The sequence below is a fragment of the Ursus americanus genome, chromosome 25 (assembly GCF_024610735.1).
Source record: "Ursus americanus isolate L20-20 chromosome 25, mUrsAme1.1.p, whole genome shotgun sequence".
In the NCBI taxonomy this organism is placed as follows: domain Eukaryota; kingdom Metazoa; phylum Chordata; class Mammalia; order Carnivora; family Ursidae; genus Ursus; species Ursus americanus.
In genome coordinates, this window is record NC_142151.1 from 13,084,242 (window position 1) to 13,102,629 (window position 18,388).

Here is an 18,388-nt window from a genome sequence, read left to right on the forward strand (position 1 = left end):
AATTTTAAAGAGGTAAGAAGACACAGAAGAACATCTTAATTCTATCTTAATTTCTTACAACAAACACGAATCCTGCAATTAACAGTATGCCATCAGGACTTACTATATTCCTGAAGGTTCAGCTCTTTCACTGCATGAATGTCACTAAGCTGGGCAATTCGAGCCTGGACTTTGGTTCTACCCTCTCGGCCTGTCATGTCAATTTTTTCAATCATTTGCTGCTGCTTATCAATCCAATATAGCCAGTTTTCAAACACAGTCAGTCCCACAGGCTGCAAGATATTGGAGTCTTCTAATACTATCCGGTTGGCACCTTGGAAAGGAGAACATTCAACAGAAATGATTCACGTGGGTCAAATCACATATTCAGCAACTACTGATCAAATACCAGTTAGATTCCAAAAGTACTGAAACGGAAAATATAAGGTGTCTACCACAAAGATTAAAAATCATTTTGAGAAGACATAAACATATCAGAGAACAGACTAGACATTTAAGTACAAACAAAAGCAAGTAAGTGCCCAATACATAATAAATACTCTAGTTCACAGAAATATGGAAAAGAGTCAAAATTTTTTTAAAAGCAGAGTCCATTTTTCAAATTACATTTTATGAAAAGCCTTAAAATATAAATCAGACAAAAATGGGACTTCTCTGGATAAAGCAGTGGTGGTGAGCTCAGAGCTCTTGGCCTCCCCAACTTGCTGAGTACACCTGAGGCCTCTATGAAGAACCACTCCACCCTCACTTCATCTGGCCACTCAGAACATAGAAAAAACGACTGACTCAAAGGTTACCTGGGTCAAACCTCACCATAAAGTAAGAATTCTTTCTACAACAGCCCAGTCATGGGATGTTAACTCTTAACAGGCAACTGTTCTGTTGAATTATAAGAAAGTTCTTTCATACAGTGTGTGGAAATCTATGCCCCACTCTCCATCCCCATAGCTTCTCCCTCATTCAAAAAGAAAAAAATACATTCATTCCCTCCCTGTTCCCCATAATAGTCCTTTAAATATCATTAGAACATTTTCATGGTTCCTAAGTGATAAGAGTTTAATCAAAGAAGGGCATTAGTTTATATTTTAGAACTATCAGGGGAAAGTTCTAGGAAAGAGGCAAGCATAAAGCTAAGTTTTAAAAAGGGAGAAAAATGGGGAGATACTCCAGATGAAAAGGCACTGCCTAAGTCAACATTCAGACCCTTCCTAAAAATTGTGGTAAAAAATTAAGGTATAACCCCGTAAGGACAAACAGGACAACAGAGCACAAAATAATATAAAATTCAGAAGTTGGAGCAGACCAGGGACACAGTCACCCTGAGAAAGCTAAATGCCTATGGTTGGTGAAGCCAACAACAAAATCAATTAGCTCAGGAACTGGAAGCACCAGGTAATTTAGGACGGAACAAAATGGCTGGGGCTGAGAGAAGAGGGTTGATTGAAAATAAGTAAAAGAAGTTCTTCAGCTCCTGGGTCTCCCTCTTCCTTTACCGGAAGACTAAAGATATACTTTCTTAAGAGGCTGAACCAGATTTTAACATATCAGCCAAAGACAAAGAGGTAGTGCCATACATGGGATATTACAGGGGAATTAATTAAAAGTCTACTTTCTAACTGGTGAGACTCTCCCCAACACCCTTTTCCCACTAGATTCCAAGAATCCTAGCAGCCAGCTTTTATCTTCCTACAGAAGACCGGAAGATATCCCTATAGGAAAAACAAACCAACAACAATAATCAAATAAAAAACCCAAGGTATCCAAGAGAAAAGAACTTCAGATGTTGTCGCGCTGGAATCCTATTAGAAAGCAGCCAGGTGTCCGTAAGATTTCCACTCCTTCACAGGCAGCAGCAATGGGAAAGGCAGCATTTTTACTGCCTCACTATTAAACATAGACAACTAAGGATCACCACATATTTAAAGAAAACTACTCTTAAATTCAAAGCCCAAAAGAAACAGAATAAAGGAATTTAGAGAAACAGATGCAATTAAAAGCAGAAAAAGCCCAAGTCAATAGCAACAAAAACCTGAAAAACAGGACATTTTCGATAGGGGCAAGGCATTCACAGAACACAAGAGTCGTTAGAAGTTAAAAATATGATACCTAGAAAAAAAAAAAATCCAAAAAGAGAGTTGGAAGATAAATCTGAAAAACTCTCTCAGAAAGCAAAACAAAAAGATAAAGAGATGGATAATAAGTGAGAAAAAAAACTTACAGTCAAGATCCGACAACTGAGTAAAAGTTCCAGAATGAGAAAACAAATCTTTGAAGAAACATAAAAAAAACTTTCCAGAACTCAAGATGTAAGTTTCCAGACAGAAAGGACTTGCCTAGTAACCAGTTCAATGAAAGAAAGAAACAAAGAGGGAGGTAAGAGAGGGATCACACAAAGGCAGATTATCATTAAATTCTAAAACACCTGGGAAAAAGAGATGTTAAAAGCTTCTGGAGGGGAAAATAAAAGATTACATATAGTCAGGAATCACAATGACATCAAACTTCCAACAACACGAGATGCTTAAAGACAACAGAATTTTGCCTTCAAAATTGGGAGAAAATAGTTATGAAACACGAATGTTATATACATCCAAATTATCAACTGAAGTGTGAGGGAAAAAAAATTCAGACAAATAAATGAAAAATTTGAACCTCCTATGAACTCCTTTCAAGAAGCTAAAAGAGGATGTGTTCTACCAAGAAGAAGAAATTAGCCAGAGAACTGGAATCCAATAAATAGGTTTCAGCACCAAGGAGACTGGCAAGTGCATTCCCAGAATCATAGTGAAAGGAAGCTGGCCTAAAAAGCAAGCAAATCCAGATTGGAGCAAGATGATAAAAAAAATTCAAGAGGTATGCTTTCAATTAAAAAGAAAAAAGATGGATTGCTTGGTGCATCTGTTCTGTAGGTACTGAAACAATATTTACACTAGACAAGATTAACTTCAGGGGGAAAAAAAGCTACAGAAAGAAACATGCTAATCGTAATATTTTCACAGCCATAAATAACAATTAAGTACGAACCTAAAAATTATGATATAACTATCCTGGGAGGATGGGAGGAGAGTTCATATGAGTATTTTGGGGCTATACAGTTTAAGACAGCAAAACATTTATTTTCCATCAAAGGAAGTCAACTTGTGATGTCTAAAATTGAAAAATCAAGAAATAGCTGTTTTAAGCAAGTTATTTTAAAATAACAAAGTAGATGCTTCAGAACGGGAACTGAGAGTAGGTAGAACAATAGACTTGTTTTTTGTTATAAACTAAGTAGAAGCATTTGATTTCCACAAATATTTACATGTATCACTTTGATGAAAATTAATATTAAAGCTAAAATAATAAGAGTGAATAAAAAAGATTAGCTGGTGGTACTGTAAGGATGACTTCAAGTGCTCCTCCAGAAAAAAGAGCTGTCAACGGTGTCACTGCAGGATCCCAGACATGATAAGGACCTGATCTACTTTAATGGCAGTTATAAGTAAGACACTGGAACCAACAATGAAAAGACATGTTCATTTATTCAATAAACTACACATGTACTAAATATAATCCAATGTAAAAGGCTCTGTGGGAGGCTAAAAAAAAAAAAAGCAGAAAGAGATCCCAAGACAAAAGTGTTTGTGAATATATGAGGAAGGGAAAAAAAACCCAACTACCAACATTATACTAACCTTTCTCAGAAAACAGAAAAAGAGGAAATAATTCTTTTCAGGAGGCCAATGTAACCTGGATGGCAAAACGCCAACAAGTACATTATAAGAAAGGAAAATTATAGGGTAATCATTCTTAAACAAACATCTTACACAAAATCCAGCAATATATGGAAAGGAAAATGTATCATGCCAAGTTTGATTTATTCTAGCAAACTAGGAACAGAAGGGAACCTCCTTAATCTGATAAAAATGTGATCTACAGAAAAATCTTAGCAAACATAATACCTAATCCCAAAGTATTGAATGCTTTCCCCCACATCAAGAAAACCAAAAATAACACAAAACCAAAAAACCCAAGGATTCTATACAACATTGTACTGCAGGTCCTAGCTAGTGCAATAACGCAACGAAGAAAAAGAAACTTTCATTAATTTGTAGATAAATGATTCTGTGACATTCATATCTTAAAGAACCACAGATAACTGAATTTAGCAAGGTCCCTGGGAACAAGCTCAATATAACAGAATGGGAGAAAAAAGGAAACTATTTTTATATTCCAGCCACAGTCAGAAAATGAAATGTTAAAAATTTAGAATAGTCTTCACCACCAGCATTCAAAAGCCTCAAATACCAAGGAATAACTCTAATGAAAGATGGGAAACATCTCTACACAGAAAACTATAAAACACTGAGGGAAATTAAAGTTCTAAATAAATTCTATAAATTCAGAGCAAACCCAGTCAAAATTCTACTAGGTTTCTTTCATTTTTGGTGGAAACTCAGAGGCAAATTCCAGAATGTAAATGGAAATACAAAGGGTCAACAAGAGTCATCTTGAAGAAATATTAAAGACAAACAATGCCAGATAAATTTGTTATAACATTATAACAATTAAGAATAAAATACCACATAAGACCAAGTGACCAAGGGAACATTAGATTCCAAAAACAAACTCATACAAATACAGTCACTTCATTTATAACAAAGATGATGTTAGAGAACAGTGGAGAAAGAATTATCTTCTCAAAAACTGATGTTAAATCAAATAGTAATATGGGGAAAAAAAATTTTTTAACCCCTACCTCACAACATGCACAAAAATAAATTCCAAATGGATCATAGATCTCGATGAGGAAAATTAAACAAATTTTAGGGGTTAAATCCACAACAAAATATCTTTGTGACTTTGCAGTAGGCAAAGATTTCTTAAACAGAACATCAAAGGCACTAATCATAATGAGAAAAATTAGTAAACTGTACTGCACTAAAACTAAGAATTTCTTTTTCATCTAAAGATACCACTGGAAGAATGAAAAGGTAAATCACAAATTGGAAGATTTATGCAATCAATATATATCCTTCTCTATAGAGGAAAGTGTAAAGATGTACTAAAAATTATCAAATAAGACCTAAACAAATGGAGGGATATACCACAGTCATCGATGAAAAGACTGAATTTCTTAAACATGCCAATTCTCCTCCAATATATCTGTAACTTGACAACGGATTAATAGTCTGATAAGGAATTTTTAAAAATCATTAATACAAAAATGGGCAAGAAATAGCAATTCATGGAAGAAACACAAATGACCAATAAATTAATATCAAACAGGGAAATGCAAATTTTATTAATGAGATATACTTTTTAAACTATTGGATTGGTAAAAATTTAGAAGTCTAACAATACCAAATACTGGAGGGACAACTCATATACTTCTGGTGGGGATTTTAAATCGATATCATCACTGAAGAGCAACCTGGATGTATCCGTTCAAGGTGAATGTATACATAGCACATTACATAGCAATACTACTACAAGGTTTAGGCCACGGAGGAATGTTCAAATATCTGCACAAGAATACTCACTAAAGCACTGCTCTTAATGCCAAAAAACTGGGAATAGCAATTTAGACAGAACAAAGTGTAGAATGATTCATACAATGAAGTATGTGGTGAAAATAAATGACAGAGTTGTGGATCAACAGGGATTGTCTCAAAACCATGATATATCTGTAAAAAGCAAGCTACAAAGGAATACATGAGACTATTAAGTTTAAAAAGTGGAAAAAAAAAAGTTTAAATACATATGTGTGAATATATGGTAAATGAGACACACACACACAACAAAATATGCATGGCAACGAAAAACATCAAAAGTTACCTCAGGGAAAAGAGGGAGGAGAACAGAATTGAGGAGGGATATGTAAGGGCTTCAAAATTCTCTAATGTTTCACCTCAAAGAAGAGAAAGAGGAAGAGAAGCAAACGTGGCCCCAAACACTAGATTTATCAAAGTTGGACAGCAGGAACTTTATACTTTCTGTATGTTGGAACCATTTCATAATTAAGGGTGGAAAAATGCATTAAAAAATGGAAGTTAAAGTGTTACTAAGCGTTACTAATGATAGTGTTTTGGATTTTTTTCTTCTCTTTTTCTTTTCTAAACTGTCTTTAATGGACATGTTACTTTTAAAACAAAAAACAAACATCATAAATGAAAAGAAAGAGAGAAAAGGAAAGAAGAGGGAAAAACCCCACTTTCAAGACTAATAAGAGTTAAAACACTGACATAGAAAACTATTATTCAAACTAGAGGTGACAGAAGAGATACAGGTGATCAGATAAGGAAAAGAATATACCATGTGAGGTATGTGTACACACATGCATAAATGTGTGCATGACTAGAATCGGAGAAGGCATAACGGAAGGAGGAATTTAAACCTGAAAAGATAGAGTATTTTCTAGTTTTTAAAAAAATTACAAATGGGGGCGCCTGGGTGGCACAGCGGTTAAGCGTCTGCCTTCGGCTCAGGGCGTGATCCCAGTGTTCTGGAATCGAGTCCCACATCAGGCTCCTCCGCTATGAGCCTGCTTCTTCCTCTCCCACTCCCCCTGCTTGTGTTCCCTCTCTCGCTGGCTGTCTCTATCTCTGTCAAATAAATAAAATCTTTAAAAAAAAAAAAAAATTACAAATGTATTCAAATGTATAAAAATTCAAATGATACAGAAATAAATACTCTTAACATATTCATATGCTAGCCTCCCAGACCTTTCTCAAGTGTATCTTCTTGCCTGTTCCTCGAGGAACACATAAACATATATACCCATGTGTTTCTTAATAGTAGGTATACATGTTGGTATGTGTGTATACATACACACGTGTATATACACACATGTGTATACATAGTATATTTTTAGAGGGCAAACTATCATCAAATATAGTGTGTGCGTATACCTATATAAAATTAAATTAAATTTTAAAGCAAAACTTGGGGTGCCTGGATGGCTCAGTCGGTTAAGCATCTGCCTTCGGCTCAGGTCGTGATCCCAGAGTCCCGGGATCGAGCCCCACATCATTGGGCTCCCTGCTCAGGGGGGAGTCTGCTTCTCCCTCTCCCTCTGCCACTCCCCCTGCTCCTTCTCTCACCCGTTCCCTCTCTCAAATAAATAAAATCTTAAATTAATTAATTTTAAACAAAACTAGATCTTAATAAACACTGTTATACAACTTAGTTTTTAAAAATTATCCTTCTATGTCACTGCACACAGATCTAGCTCATTTTTTGGAATGACTGTAATATTCTATACACTAGATATACCAGAATGTAGTTCTCTGTGACAGACTATTATAAATAATGCTCAGCAGGGACCCTTTTACAAATGGGTATTTCTGTAACAAAAAAAAAAAAAAGCTACCTAAAAGGGAATTCACTGGCAAATTGCCCTCCAAAAAGATCTTACCAATTTCACTTATACCAAAGTGCATGAGAGCATGCCATTCTCTATCATTCTGACCATTGGGTATAATCAACTTTATTTTTGCCACTCCAACAGACATAAATAGTGTATTATTTTAATTTCATTTACCTGATCACTAGTGAGGTCACAGAGTTATTTAGACATCAGAAATTGGGGAGAGGGGAGGTGAAGTAACTATGATTGTAGATAGAGGAGTGAAGATAAGTAAGAAAGTAAAAGTACATCTGAAGAACCAACAAAGGATTGAATTTGGGTAAAACACCAACAATGGTAAGATCATTTGAGTTTGATGATGGGTTTGTGAAAGGTGAATACCAACTCAGGTAAGCAGGTTTTTTCTTCAGGTTATAAGACAATCCTGAAGATTTTTTTTTAGTAGCAGTGACATGATTAGAAACCATGCTTCAGAAAATTAATTTAGGAAGAGTGTACAAGCTTTCAGGGAGGAAAATCAGCAGGGAGGAGATTTCACTGGCTAGACCTCAGGCCAGAGAAGGTAAGAACATAAACTAGAGCACAAGAATTAGGAAGAGAGAAGTGATGCATTAGAAATTATTATCTATAGAGCCTAAATCAAGAAAATTAGGAAATTGGGGGCGCCTGGGTAGCACAGTCGTTAAGCGTCTGCCTTCAGCTCAGGGCGTGATCCCGGCGTTCCGGGATCGAGTCCCACATCGGGCTCCTCCACTGGGAGCCTGCTTCTTCCTCTCCCACTCCCCTGCTGTGTTCCCTCTCTCGCTGGCTGTCTCTCTGTCACATAAATAAATAAAAAATCTTTCAAAAAAAAAAAAGAAAATTAGGAAATTATTAGGTAATAGTTGATGGTTGAAGAAAAAGTACTTCCCAACCAACATGATGCTAACTATGCTTTAGTAAATAGAACTGTAAAGAAATATGCATAAAAATAATACAATGGAAGAAAAATACAAATTCTATTAACAAATCATCTCAATACCTCAAATTAAATAAGAAATACATTTCTTGGGTACCTGAGAGATCACTGCTTTCAATTCGCCGGAGGTCTGAATCTGCCCAAAAGAGCTTGCCCAATCTGCTATCAAGGGCTAACGCAATTGGTTTACTTAAGCCACTGAAAAAGAGAACCTCCCGTTCTGTTCCATCCAAAGCGGCCCGTTCAATTTTGGGAGACCTTTCCTGAAGATTGGTAAAATACATATACCTGAAGAGAAAGGAAGAAACAATAAGTTCAGAAAAGTAAGAAAGCATACAAAATGAGAATATTCTTAAGATAAAAGGAGTAGAATATTTTAAAATCTTATTTTTAAAAGTTTTAAAATATATATTTTTAAAGGCCATGGGATACTTTTATTACTTTCAATAATAGTAACAACAAGGTACACAGAAGTTCTTAGGGAGCTAATTTTCATGAATTAATAAAATGAAGTGATAGGGGCGCCTGGCTGGTTCAGTGGGTGGAGCATGCAACTCTTGATCCCAGGGCTGTGAGTTCAAGCCCCACGTTGGGTGTAAAGATTACTTTAAAATAAAATGAAGTGATAGACACAGGCATAGCTATGCTTTGGGAATATGACAATACATAAATAAAATAAAAGATATAAAAGAACAGTTAACCAAGAAGACCTGAACACCAAATTTTAAATTCCTTCTCCAATTAGTCTATTTCATAACTAAAAATAAGTCACATATGAATTATTTCTCATATTTAACTTCTAGAGCTCATCTCTTTCCTGTAACTCTTTTGAAGTAAGCTACTGCCCCTGATGAATTCCTTACTCATTCAGGTACAAATAAGTACTGTACCAAATGTAAAGCTCTGTACTGAATGAAAGAAAACCTATTAGTTATTGTCCTAAAGGAACCTAAAGTCTAGTAGAAAATATAACGATGAAAAACAATTAAGTATAAGGTAGAGGACTAAGCATAACTAGAGAGACACAGATACAGAGTGGTTGGTACTTGGGAGAGGGGAAAATCACACCTGGCTGGGGTGGGGTAGATCAAGGAAAACTTCGTAGATGATGTTGAGGTTCCAAAAGTCCTGAAGATATGGTTAGAAATTAGAACTACAGCAATAGTGACGAAGGAAAGAAATTCTAGGCAGTAAAATCAGAGAAAGCAAGGATGTAAGAAAATGCAAGGGCAAGTAAATGGAGAATATCGGGTTTTTCACTGGACCGTCCGCAGGATACTTAAAGGTAAATAACAAATGAGCTGAAAAGGAAGGCTGATGAGGGTCTCAGATGCCAAGATATCTGAATGCAACTTTAGTAACATACCCCTTCTCCGGGTTCACCACAATGGCTCGAGGTCTGTCTTGCTCGCCTTTTAGTACCACTCCAATTGATCTCCCATCTAATCTTGTTACATTAATGACATTGGTGGCCTCACAAGTCCAGTAAATGTAGCGGCTATAAATATCAATGCTGAGGTCATAGGGTTGTATTTCTAGGTTCTGATTTGGAACTGAGCTCACAACGACAGTAAAGCCCTAGGGAAAGAAAAAGACATACACACAGAAAATTAGACTCCAAGCCAGAGAGCCCTGAGGTGATCACTCACAATGCTTACACGTATGTGGTTACAAACCTGAGCAGGAACTCTTAAGTCTCACTGGACGTTTCTTACATTTTTTTTATGGGTGATCTGTTTCTTTGTTACCATGCATTTCAAATGTCCCCTTAGGTTATTACGACATGGGGCAGATGAGAGAGCTGAGGCCATATTAGTTGCTCTAGGAACCTGACAGTGCATTGATTAGAGTGAGGAGGTGGCAGCTGTGTCCTGGAAACTGGAGACAACTGCAGCTAGAACCACCCCTTAGAAATACCACTAAAGCAGTGGCTCTTAACTCAGGGCGTTTGGCATGGTGTGGAGACATTTGGGATTGCCACATCTATGGGGGATAACTGGCATCTAGAGGATAGAGGTCAGGGATGCTGTTAAACAGCTTACAATGTACTGGTCATCCCTCCACAACGAAGACTTACACAGCCTAAAAAATGTCAACAGGGCTGACGGGGAGAAACTGCTTATAGAGATGATAGCAATTAGGGGTAAAACCGTATCTACCAGTCATGTCTTTCTCCAATCCTCAAACCACCGAAAAAAAAATTTTTTTAACAAAGCAAAGCAATTAGAGAGGTTCAGTTCATCTGCTCTACCCAAATAAATGATATTTCTTTTACTTGGCAACTCTGAGGTCACATATTCCTTAACGAGGCTATCTCATTTATCTGCTGTGTCTTTGTCTGTATAATAACAGCTATAATTTCTATCTACTACTTATCAGCCTGTTAGCCCTAGCCTATACAGTGTAAAGCACGTCTGTAATACACCACTATAGCTGTACCCCCTCAATGATCCCCCAACAGCCCCTAAATACATCATCTCCTTGCCTTTTTTTGTGAGATATTAAGACATATCAAAAATTAGTAATCCAATCTCCCTAAATTTTGATACACTCAAAATCCAACATCACTGCTATAAGGAAGACAAATAATTATTTATAGTAATCCCAGTCTAAAACTGCTTAGCCACAGAAAGTCATGTAGTATGGATAACAGTATGCAAACTGTGACTGGTGTGTAAGCATAGACAAGATTTGTTGATAGTATTTTCATTCCCATCCCACAGTCACCAAATAATAGCCCCCCCCCAACATTATTAGGTTAGTGATAACATAACCTAGATGTTTTTAATTTTACTGAGAGTGTGTTATATGTTTCCTAACTTCTGAACCTTTTTAAAAGTTAATAACAGTAGAACTGTTATTTTATGGAGTCCCTATCTACTATGTAACAGACAGTGGGCCATGTGCTTTACATAGTTTTCAGCTAAAAAATTTTAAGAGGGGTTCTGGGTGGCTCAGTCAGTTAAGCAGCCTACTCTTGATTTCAGCTCAGGTCATGATCTCAGGGTCGTGAGTTCAAACCCCATGTCTGGCTCCACACTCAGCGGGGAGTCAGCTTGAGGATTCTCTCTCTCTTTCTCAAATAAATAAATAAATCTTTAAAAAAAAAGTTCATAAGAATCCTAGTGAGTGACAGAGCTAAGATCAAAACCAAGGTCTATTTGATTTCAAAGCTTCTAACTTTCCCTGTAGATGGAACCACAGTGGAAAAAACTATATAAACAGATATGAGTGGCAGTGACAAAGTCATCACCAATATATGAGCATAAATTTTCCTTATACAATTTTTATTCCAACGGCATCATCAATTATTTAGTCAAAGATCATCAGGAGGGAAAACAGCTGCTAGGTCCAGAATTTTAGTCGCCTGCCTCCCCCATACACACGCCCACATTCTCTCCCTCTTTCTCTCTCTCTCTCTCTCTCTCTCTCGGGAATTAAGTAAAATAGGATGGTTGGTTACTCCAATTACCAGGCAAAAGAAACGGATTTTGAACCGAGCTGTGAATTACCTGGCTGCCGTCTTCTTGTGCTTTTCGGATCATGTTTTGTCGTGAGTCAATCCAATAGAGTTGCTTGTCCAGTGGGTCATAGTCAATGGCCCGGACATTCCGAAGGCTGTGGATAGGAAGGATGATGTCAGGGCTCTGCTGCTCATCAATCACCATGCGGTTGATGGCACTCTTTTGACTGAAGAGCAGGAAAGTAGTTGGAGCTTAAAGAAAGCAAAATGCAAATTTGAAACACAATTACTCTAAGTCTTGTATTTCCCAAATATTTGATCAGCTTGTTGTCTATACCTCATACAAAACAAAAAAAAAAAAACAAAACAAAAAAAAAAACAAACATAGATGCTGAGGAGGTAAGGCTGAGGACAAAACCCTTTGGAATGTTCCCAGAAATTTTCCTCAAGGTGACACTAATCAGCACTATGCTACCAAATCAGTTATGAATTTAGCCAGTGACACAGGCCCCTAAGCCTATTTTGTTCTATCTTGTCCACAGTGGTATAAAAGGAGACTTGATTTCAATAAAACATGTGAAAAAGACATCAAAATTCTCCTTGTCTACCAAGTGAATAATCTTACTCTTCCATAACCTATTCTTGTGGGTGGCAGGAACCCTAGCTTCCAAGACTGGTTTTAGTTTCAGCTGTCTATCTAGTCACTTGATCATAACTAAGTCACTTAACCTTTTTAGGTCAAAGTTTGCTCAACTCTCAAATAAGGTTTTAGCTATCTTCTCCTGCTCATTGAGCTGCTCTAAGAATTTTACAACGTATATGAAGAAACTTTAAAAATTGTAATGTATTATGTCAATTACACCTCAATGAAAAATTATATAAAGTAAAAATCACCATTGTTTATTATTATCAGTAGTAGCAATAATAAAGTTGGTATTAATAGAAATTAAACAAGTCCTCATGGACTGCATATATAGATTTTATTTTGCATTGTATATACGGGGTAACTGTAAGGAGAGACAGCCAGTAAAAATCTTTCTCCTCCCCTCTTACTCCCTCTCATTCTTTCTCTCTCTCTCTCTCTCTCTCTCTCTCACACACACACACACAAAACTAGTAATAAATGCTTTATACTCATTATCTCTAACCCTTGTAAAAAACCTTGTATTTATATTTTCACTAAAAAATATTCTGCTCTGATGCTAAGATGTCCTAAATTTATGAAATGGGGAAATGTAACAGAGACTAAGTTTCCCTTTCCTGGGGACTAAGCCACTGACTACTATGTAATTATCTTCAGTGCAGGAAAACATCTAGAAAACAACAGCCCTTGACAGTGCTACCGGCAACTTCAGTCTACTAGCATGTTGAACATCTTCATTAAAATATAATATAAAAATTCCATAATTATATTCTATTCTCTTGGCATTCAGTCATCACCTGAATCCAGTAGAATTTTGTCCTTCTCAGGGATATAAACATAAATGGCCAATCTAGAACTCCCTGCTCTATTTCTTCCTAAGCCCCATTCTTCACAACTCCATTATGTGTGGTTCCCTGGTTTACTTTACATTTACACCCAAACATACATTGGCTTCAATCCCAAAGAAACTCATTGGTATTCATAAAGAAACTTGGTATTCACAACACTGAAATTTTTTTTTTTTTAAGTGAAGCATAGTTGACACACAATGTTACATTCACAACACAGAAATTCTGCTTTATGTAAGTTCTTCACTGGCTAAAACCCATACCCAGCTTGGAAGATTTAGAAGGTATTCCAATGATCCCACGGGAACCCTCCATTATCTGGAGTCAGCTCCATCACATATTGACTTAACAACTTTAAGCAATTTTAGTAGAACCCATGCCTTAAGTAGTAAGAATACATATCACAACAGAGTAGCTATCTTTTGTTTTTAAAGAATTATTTTTTTGGCAGTACTACTTTCTTGTAAAGCAAGAAAAAAAGGGGGGGGGCTCTAAACTGTGCATTTCCAACAGAATAATCACCACTTACACTAAGACATACAATGAGGCTTAGACTCCAGAGTTTTAGTTGCCAACTTTTCCCGTCTGGGAAACAACTAATCAAATATATATTTGGCTCCTACTATGTTTTACTGGGTACTTTTTTTGGGGGGGGGAATCAAGTTTTAACCTTCAATTAGATTCTACAGTTAGGTGTTCTAGAAATGTAGATTAAGATAAAACCAAATATGGTTCCAAATAAATGCTTTTTTCTTTTTTTAAGATTTTATTTATTTATTTGACAGAGAGAGAGCATGCACAGAAGTAAGGGGGAGGAGCAGGGAGAGGGAGAAGAAGGCTCCTCGCTGAGCAGGAAGCACGATGCGGGGCTGGATCCCAGGACCCTGGGATTATGACCTGAGCTGAAGGCAGATGCTTAACCAACTAAGCCACCCAGGCACTTTAAATGCTTGTTTCAAAAAGTCTATGGATGACATTAACAATTATAATTAATTGGCTCAATATTTCTAAGAGGAAGCTAATGTTCTGACTTATTCAAATGAAAACTTGATTCAGTCATCCAGTGCTTAAAGAGACAAAGAATATGCAATTTTGGAAACCTAAATCCATCTTAATTTATGTAATCTCTAACCCCCTCATCTCCTGCAAAATGGTACTTTAAAAACTGTCATCCAGGCTGTCTGAGTTTTGCATTCCCACAATGAAGACAGCTACACACACAAGTTGGAAGACGAGGCCTAATGTAGGAGGGAGGTTTTCAGCTCTCTTTTGAAGGTACAATTGTTTACCTCCAGCTTAAAGGGAGGCAATGCTCCTGTGTAAGACCTTCATAAACCACAAGGCCATGTCCACCGCATCTAATGGGCCATTTGTGCACTATGCCAAGGGCACTGAGTAGCCCACACGTCATTAACCAAGCCATGCGTATGTGTGCCTATGACTGCCCACAGGAAACGTCTTTTCCTAATTTGCACAAAGGTGCCATAGAGACCAGCCACCTCAGTACTGAACAAGGGATTCCACAATTTGGCTTCCTGTTTCCTCCGTGACTTAATCTCTTTATTCACTCTATTCCAGTGACAACGGCCTCCTAGGTGTTACTCTAATATGCCAGACATTTGGCCTCTGCATTTGCTATCCCCTTTACTTAATAGAGCCTCTGCATTTGCTATCCCCTTTACTTAATAGGTCTTCTCCCAGATATCCACCTAGCTCATTTCCTTACCTCTCTCAGTTCTTTTTTTTTTTTTAAGATTTTATTTATTTATTTGACAGAGATAGAGACAGCCAGTGAGAGAGGGAACACAAGCAGGGGGAGTGGGAGAGGAAGAACAGGCTCCCAGCAGAGGAGCCTGATGTGGGGCTCGATCCCATAACGCCGGGATCACGCCCTGAGCCGAAGGCAGGCGCTTAACCGCTGTGCCACCCAGGCGCCCCACCTCTCTCAGTTCTTGGCATAACGTCACTTTATCAGTAAGGATTTCTCTGATAATCGTATTTAATGTTGCGATCCTCCTCACCCTTTCTCGCTCTTAATATTTCTCCAAAACATTTATCTCCTTCTAACCCATGATATAGTTTACTTATTTGGTTCAATATCTGTCCCGCTAGAATAGAAGCTCCATGAGGGCAGAGACTGATGTCTATTTCATCCACTGCTATATTTTCCAGTGGCTCAATAGATGCTCAGTATGTAGCAGACATTCAATAAATATTCAATGAAAAATAAATGAATGAATACATGAAGAAACAATCATTAGATGACAATAACTATGGAGAGCCCTGTAGCCATAATTTTGAAAGTAAAAGAATAAAATTATTTCAGAGAATTGGGAAGGAAAACAAACATTTATTTAGGACCTCCAACATGTCACTCATCATTCTAGATGTTAATCCCCAAAATTATCACCTCCATTTTTAAATAAGCAAACTCAGAAAGGTTAAGTTTTTCCCCAAGGTCATGAAGCTGCTGAATGGAAAAGTGCATGTATTTTTCCCAGTTCTGTCCTGCTTCTTCATCCTTTTACTTAACAATGATTTCTTGAATCATTACTATTTACCAAGCACTGATGTAGGCACCTAAGATATATCAGTGAAAACACAAAACAAAACGAAATGCGGCTTCAGGGAGTTTATATTCCAGTAGATAGACAAAAGCAATTAACATAATAAAGAAGTTAAAGTATATAATAATTAGAGTACATAAATTATATAGGATATCAATGAGTGGTAAGTGTTACAGGGGAAAAAAAGTGCAGGTAAAGAACACTGGCAATGCTAGACAGGATGAAAGGATGATTTACTTTAAATAGGGTAGACCAGGTCTTACTGTATAGGTCACAATTAAGCAAAGACTTGGAGGTGAAGTATATCCATGTAAATATTCGCAGGAAAAACATTCCAAAGGCAAGAAGCAGTACAACAGTCCTGAGACGGAAGTAACGGGCATATCTGAAAATAACAATGAGGCTAGCGTTGCCGTCATGAAGAGAACAAGGGAGAGAAGAGTAGAAGCTGAGGTTAGAGAAGCAAAAGGGGAGGAATGCAAAGTGTAGGGTATGGATCATGCAGAACTCGTAGGCCATTGTAAGAACTAGGTTTTTACTCCATGTGAAATGGGGAGCCATTGCAACGCTTTGAGCAGAGAAACAACACAATCTGAGTTTGCTTTTGAAACACAGGTCAGGGGGACCTGGGTGGCTCAGCAGTTAAGCATCTGCCTTTGGCTCAGGTCATGATCCCAGGGTCCTGGGATGGAGCCCCACATTGGCGTCCCTGCTTGGCGGGGAGTCTGCTTCTCCCTCTCTCCTCCCCCCTGCTCGTTCTCACTCTCTCTCTCAAATAAACAAAATCTTGAAGAAAAAAAATAGAAACACAGGCCAAGGAGTACATCACACACAATGCTGGAAAACTTTCTGACGGTATGTAGTGTGTTAAATTTCTCTCGTAATCTGCCTTGGAGTCTAATATATCTCTACACAAATATTCAATAGTACTCATTATAGAAAGAGCACACAACAGAAAGCCTCTTGAAACACTAGTGATCTATCACCAAAAGGCAGCCAAAGACAAATGGATACTAGGGACACGTAGCACTGACTTCTCATTGCCTTCACTGACTAATATGCACAGATATGAGCAGCTAAAATAATGATCTCAAAGGTCTTTCCATAGTCCCCTCGTCTCCATCCTCCATCAGTCATTACCTTTATTTTCTCCTTCCATTCAATGTCAAACTTCTTGAAAAAGATACTACCCCCCTTTCCTTTTCCCTTTCTCCATTCACATTCTGACCAATTCTAATCTTTCACCATTATTTCCCTGCAATTACTCCCTGTAGGGTTACTAATAACCACCTTATTAAAAAATCCAGTGGATACTATTTTAGGATTCACCTAACTCAATCTCTCAGCAGCATTCAACACAGTGCTTTTGGGGGACAATCTTATTTCTGATGCCACTATTTTCTCCTGCTTTTCCTTTTACCTATCTGGCTGCTGCTTTCCCTCCTCAAACAGAGTTCTTTAGGTTACCAGATCCTTCCCTGTCTCTGCATCAGGAGTTGGCAAACTATGGCCCATAGCTGTATCTTGGCCTGCTGCCTGTTTTGGATTAAGTTTATCAGAATTCAGACACATTTTAGAAATGTCTGGATAATGGCTGCTTTCATGCTACAGTGGACAGAGTTGAACAGGTGTGACAAACTGTATGATTCACGAAGCCTAAATATTTACTCTCTGGCCCTTTACAGAAAGTTTGCTGACCCCAGCTCCAAACCTTCTCTCTAAGTAATCTCACCCATTTTAAAAACACACTAGCAATTCCAAAATTTATTTATCTCTCACTTCATGTCTCCCCTCTTCTATCCAACTACTTATATTTAATGTATCTATTTCAATGTCCCATAGGAAAATCAATATAAACATGCCAAAAATCAAACTTTTTATTTCATTCTGAAAACTAGTCTTCCTCTCTAGTCTTCTCATCTCCTATCTACTTAACTACTGAAACCAAAAATCTAAAAGTCATCTTTGCTCCCTCCCTCTTCTTCCTCACATCCAAACCATTAACAAGTTCTGTCCACTCTAGCTTCAAAACATACCTTTAATCCAAAGCTTTTCTCCATCACCACCGCCACCATCCCAAGCAAGTCTACCTGATTACCACACCAGTCTAGTTGACTTCCCTGCTACTACGCCTTTTCCTCTTCAAATACAGTCTACACAGCAATCAAATCACGTTATATCTTAATTTTCACAGCAACCTTACACAGTAGTTATTATTCTTCCCATTTTACAAATGAGAAATTTAAGGCTTAAAAAATTTGTGACTCGGGGTGCCCGGGTGGCTCAGTTGGTTAGGCATCTGCCTTTGGCTCAGGTCATGATCTCAGGGTCCTGGGATCAAGCCCTGCCTCAGGCTCCCGCTCAGAAGGGAATCTGCTTCTCTCTCTCCCTCTGCCCGGCCCCCCACACCTGGCTCATGCTCTCTCTCTCAAATAAACAAAAATGTTTAAAAAAAATTATGTGACTTGATTTAGTAAAACACAAAACTAATATGTGGCAAAGACTCCAAATCATTAAACTATAAACTTACAGTCTTTCTTGTTTACAACTGAAGGCTTGTG

At 37.5% G+C, this 18,388-nt stretch overlaps 1 protein-coding gene across 2 annotated transcripts in view; it reads right to left on the reverse strand.

Moving 5' to 3' along the window:
- LRP6 (LDL receptor related protein 6) overlaps nt 1–18,388 on the reverse strand; it is a 192,066-nt gene that overhangs the window by 50,204 nt on the left and 123,474 nt on the right. For both annotated transcript variants that reach the window (XM_087855642.1, XM_045781475.2), the window contains exons 13-16: nt 11,819–12,021; nt 9,673–9,884; nt 8,404–8,594; nt 104–313 (exon numbers count right to left, since the gene is read on the reverse strand). In XM_087855642.1, coding sequence (XP_087711768.1) covers nt 104–313; nt 8,404–8,594; nt 9,673–9,884; nt 11,819–12,021 — 816 coding nt within the window. The remainder of the gene's footprint in view (nt 1–103; nt 314–8,403; nt 8,595–9,672; nt 9,885–11,818; nt 12,022–18,388) is intronic.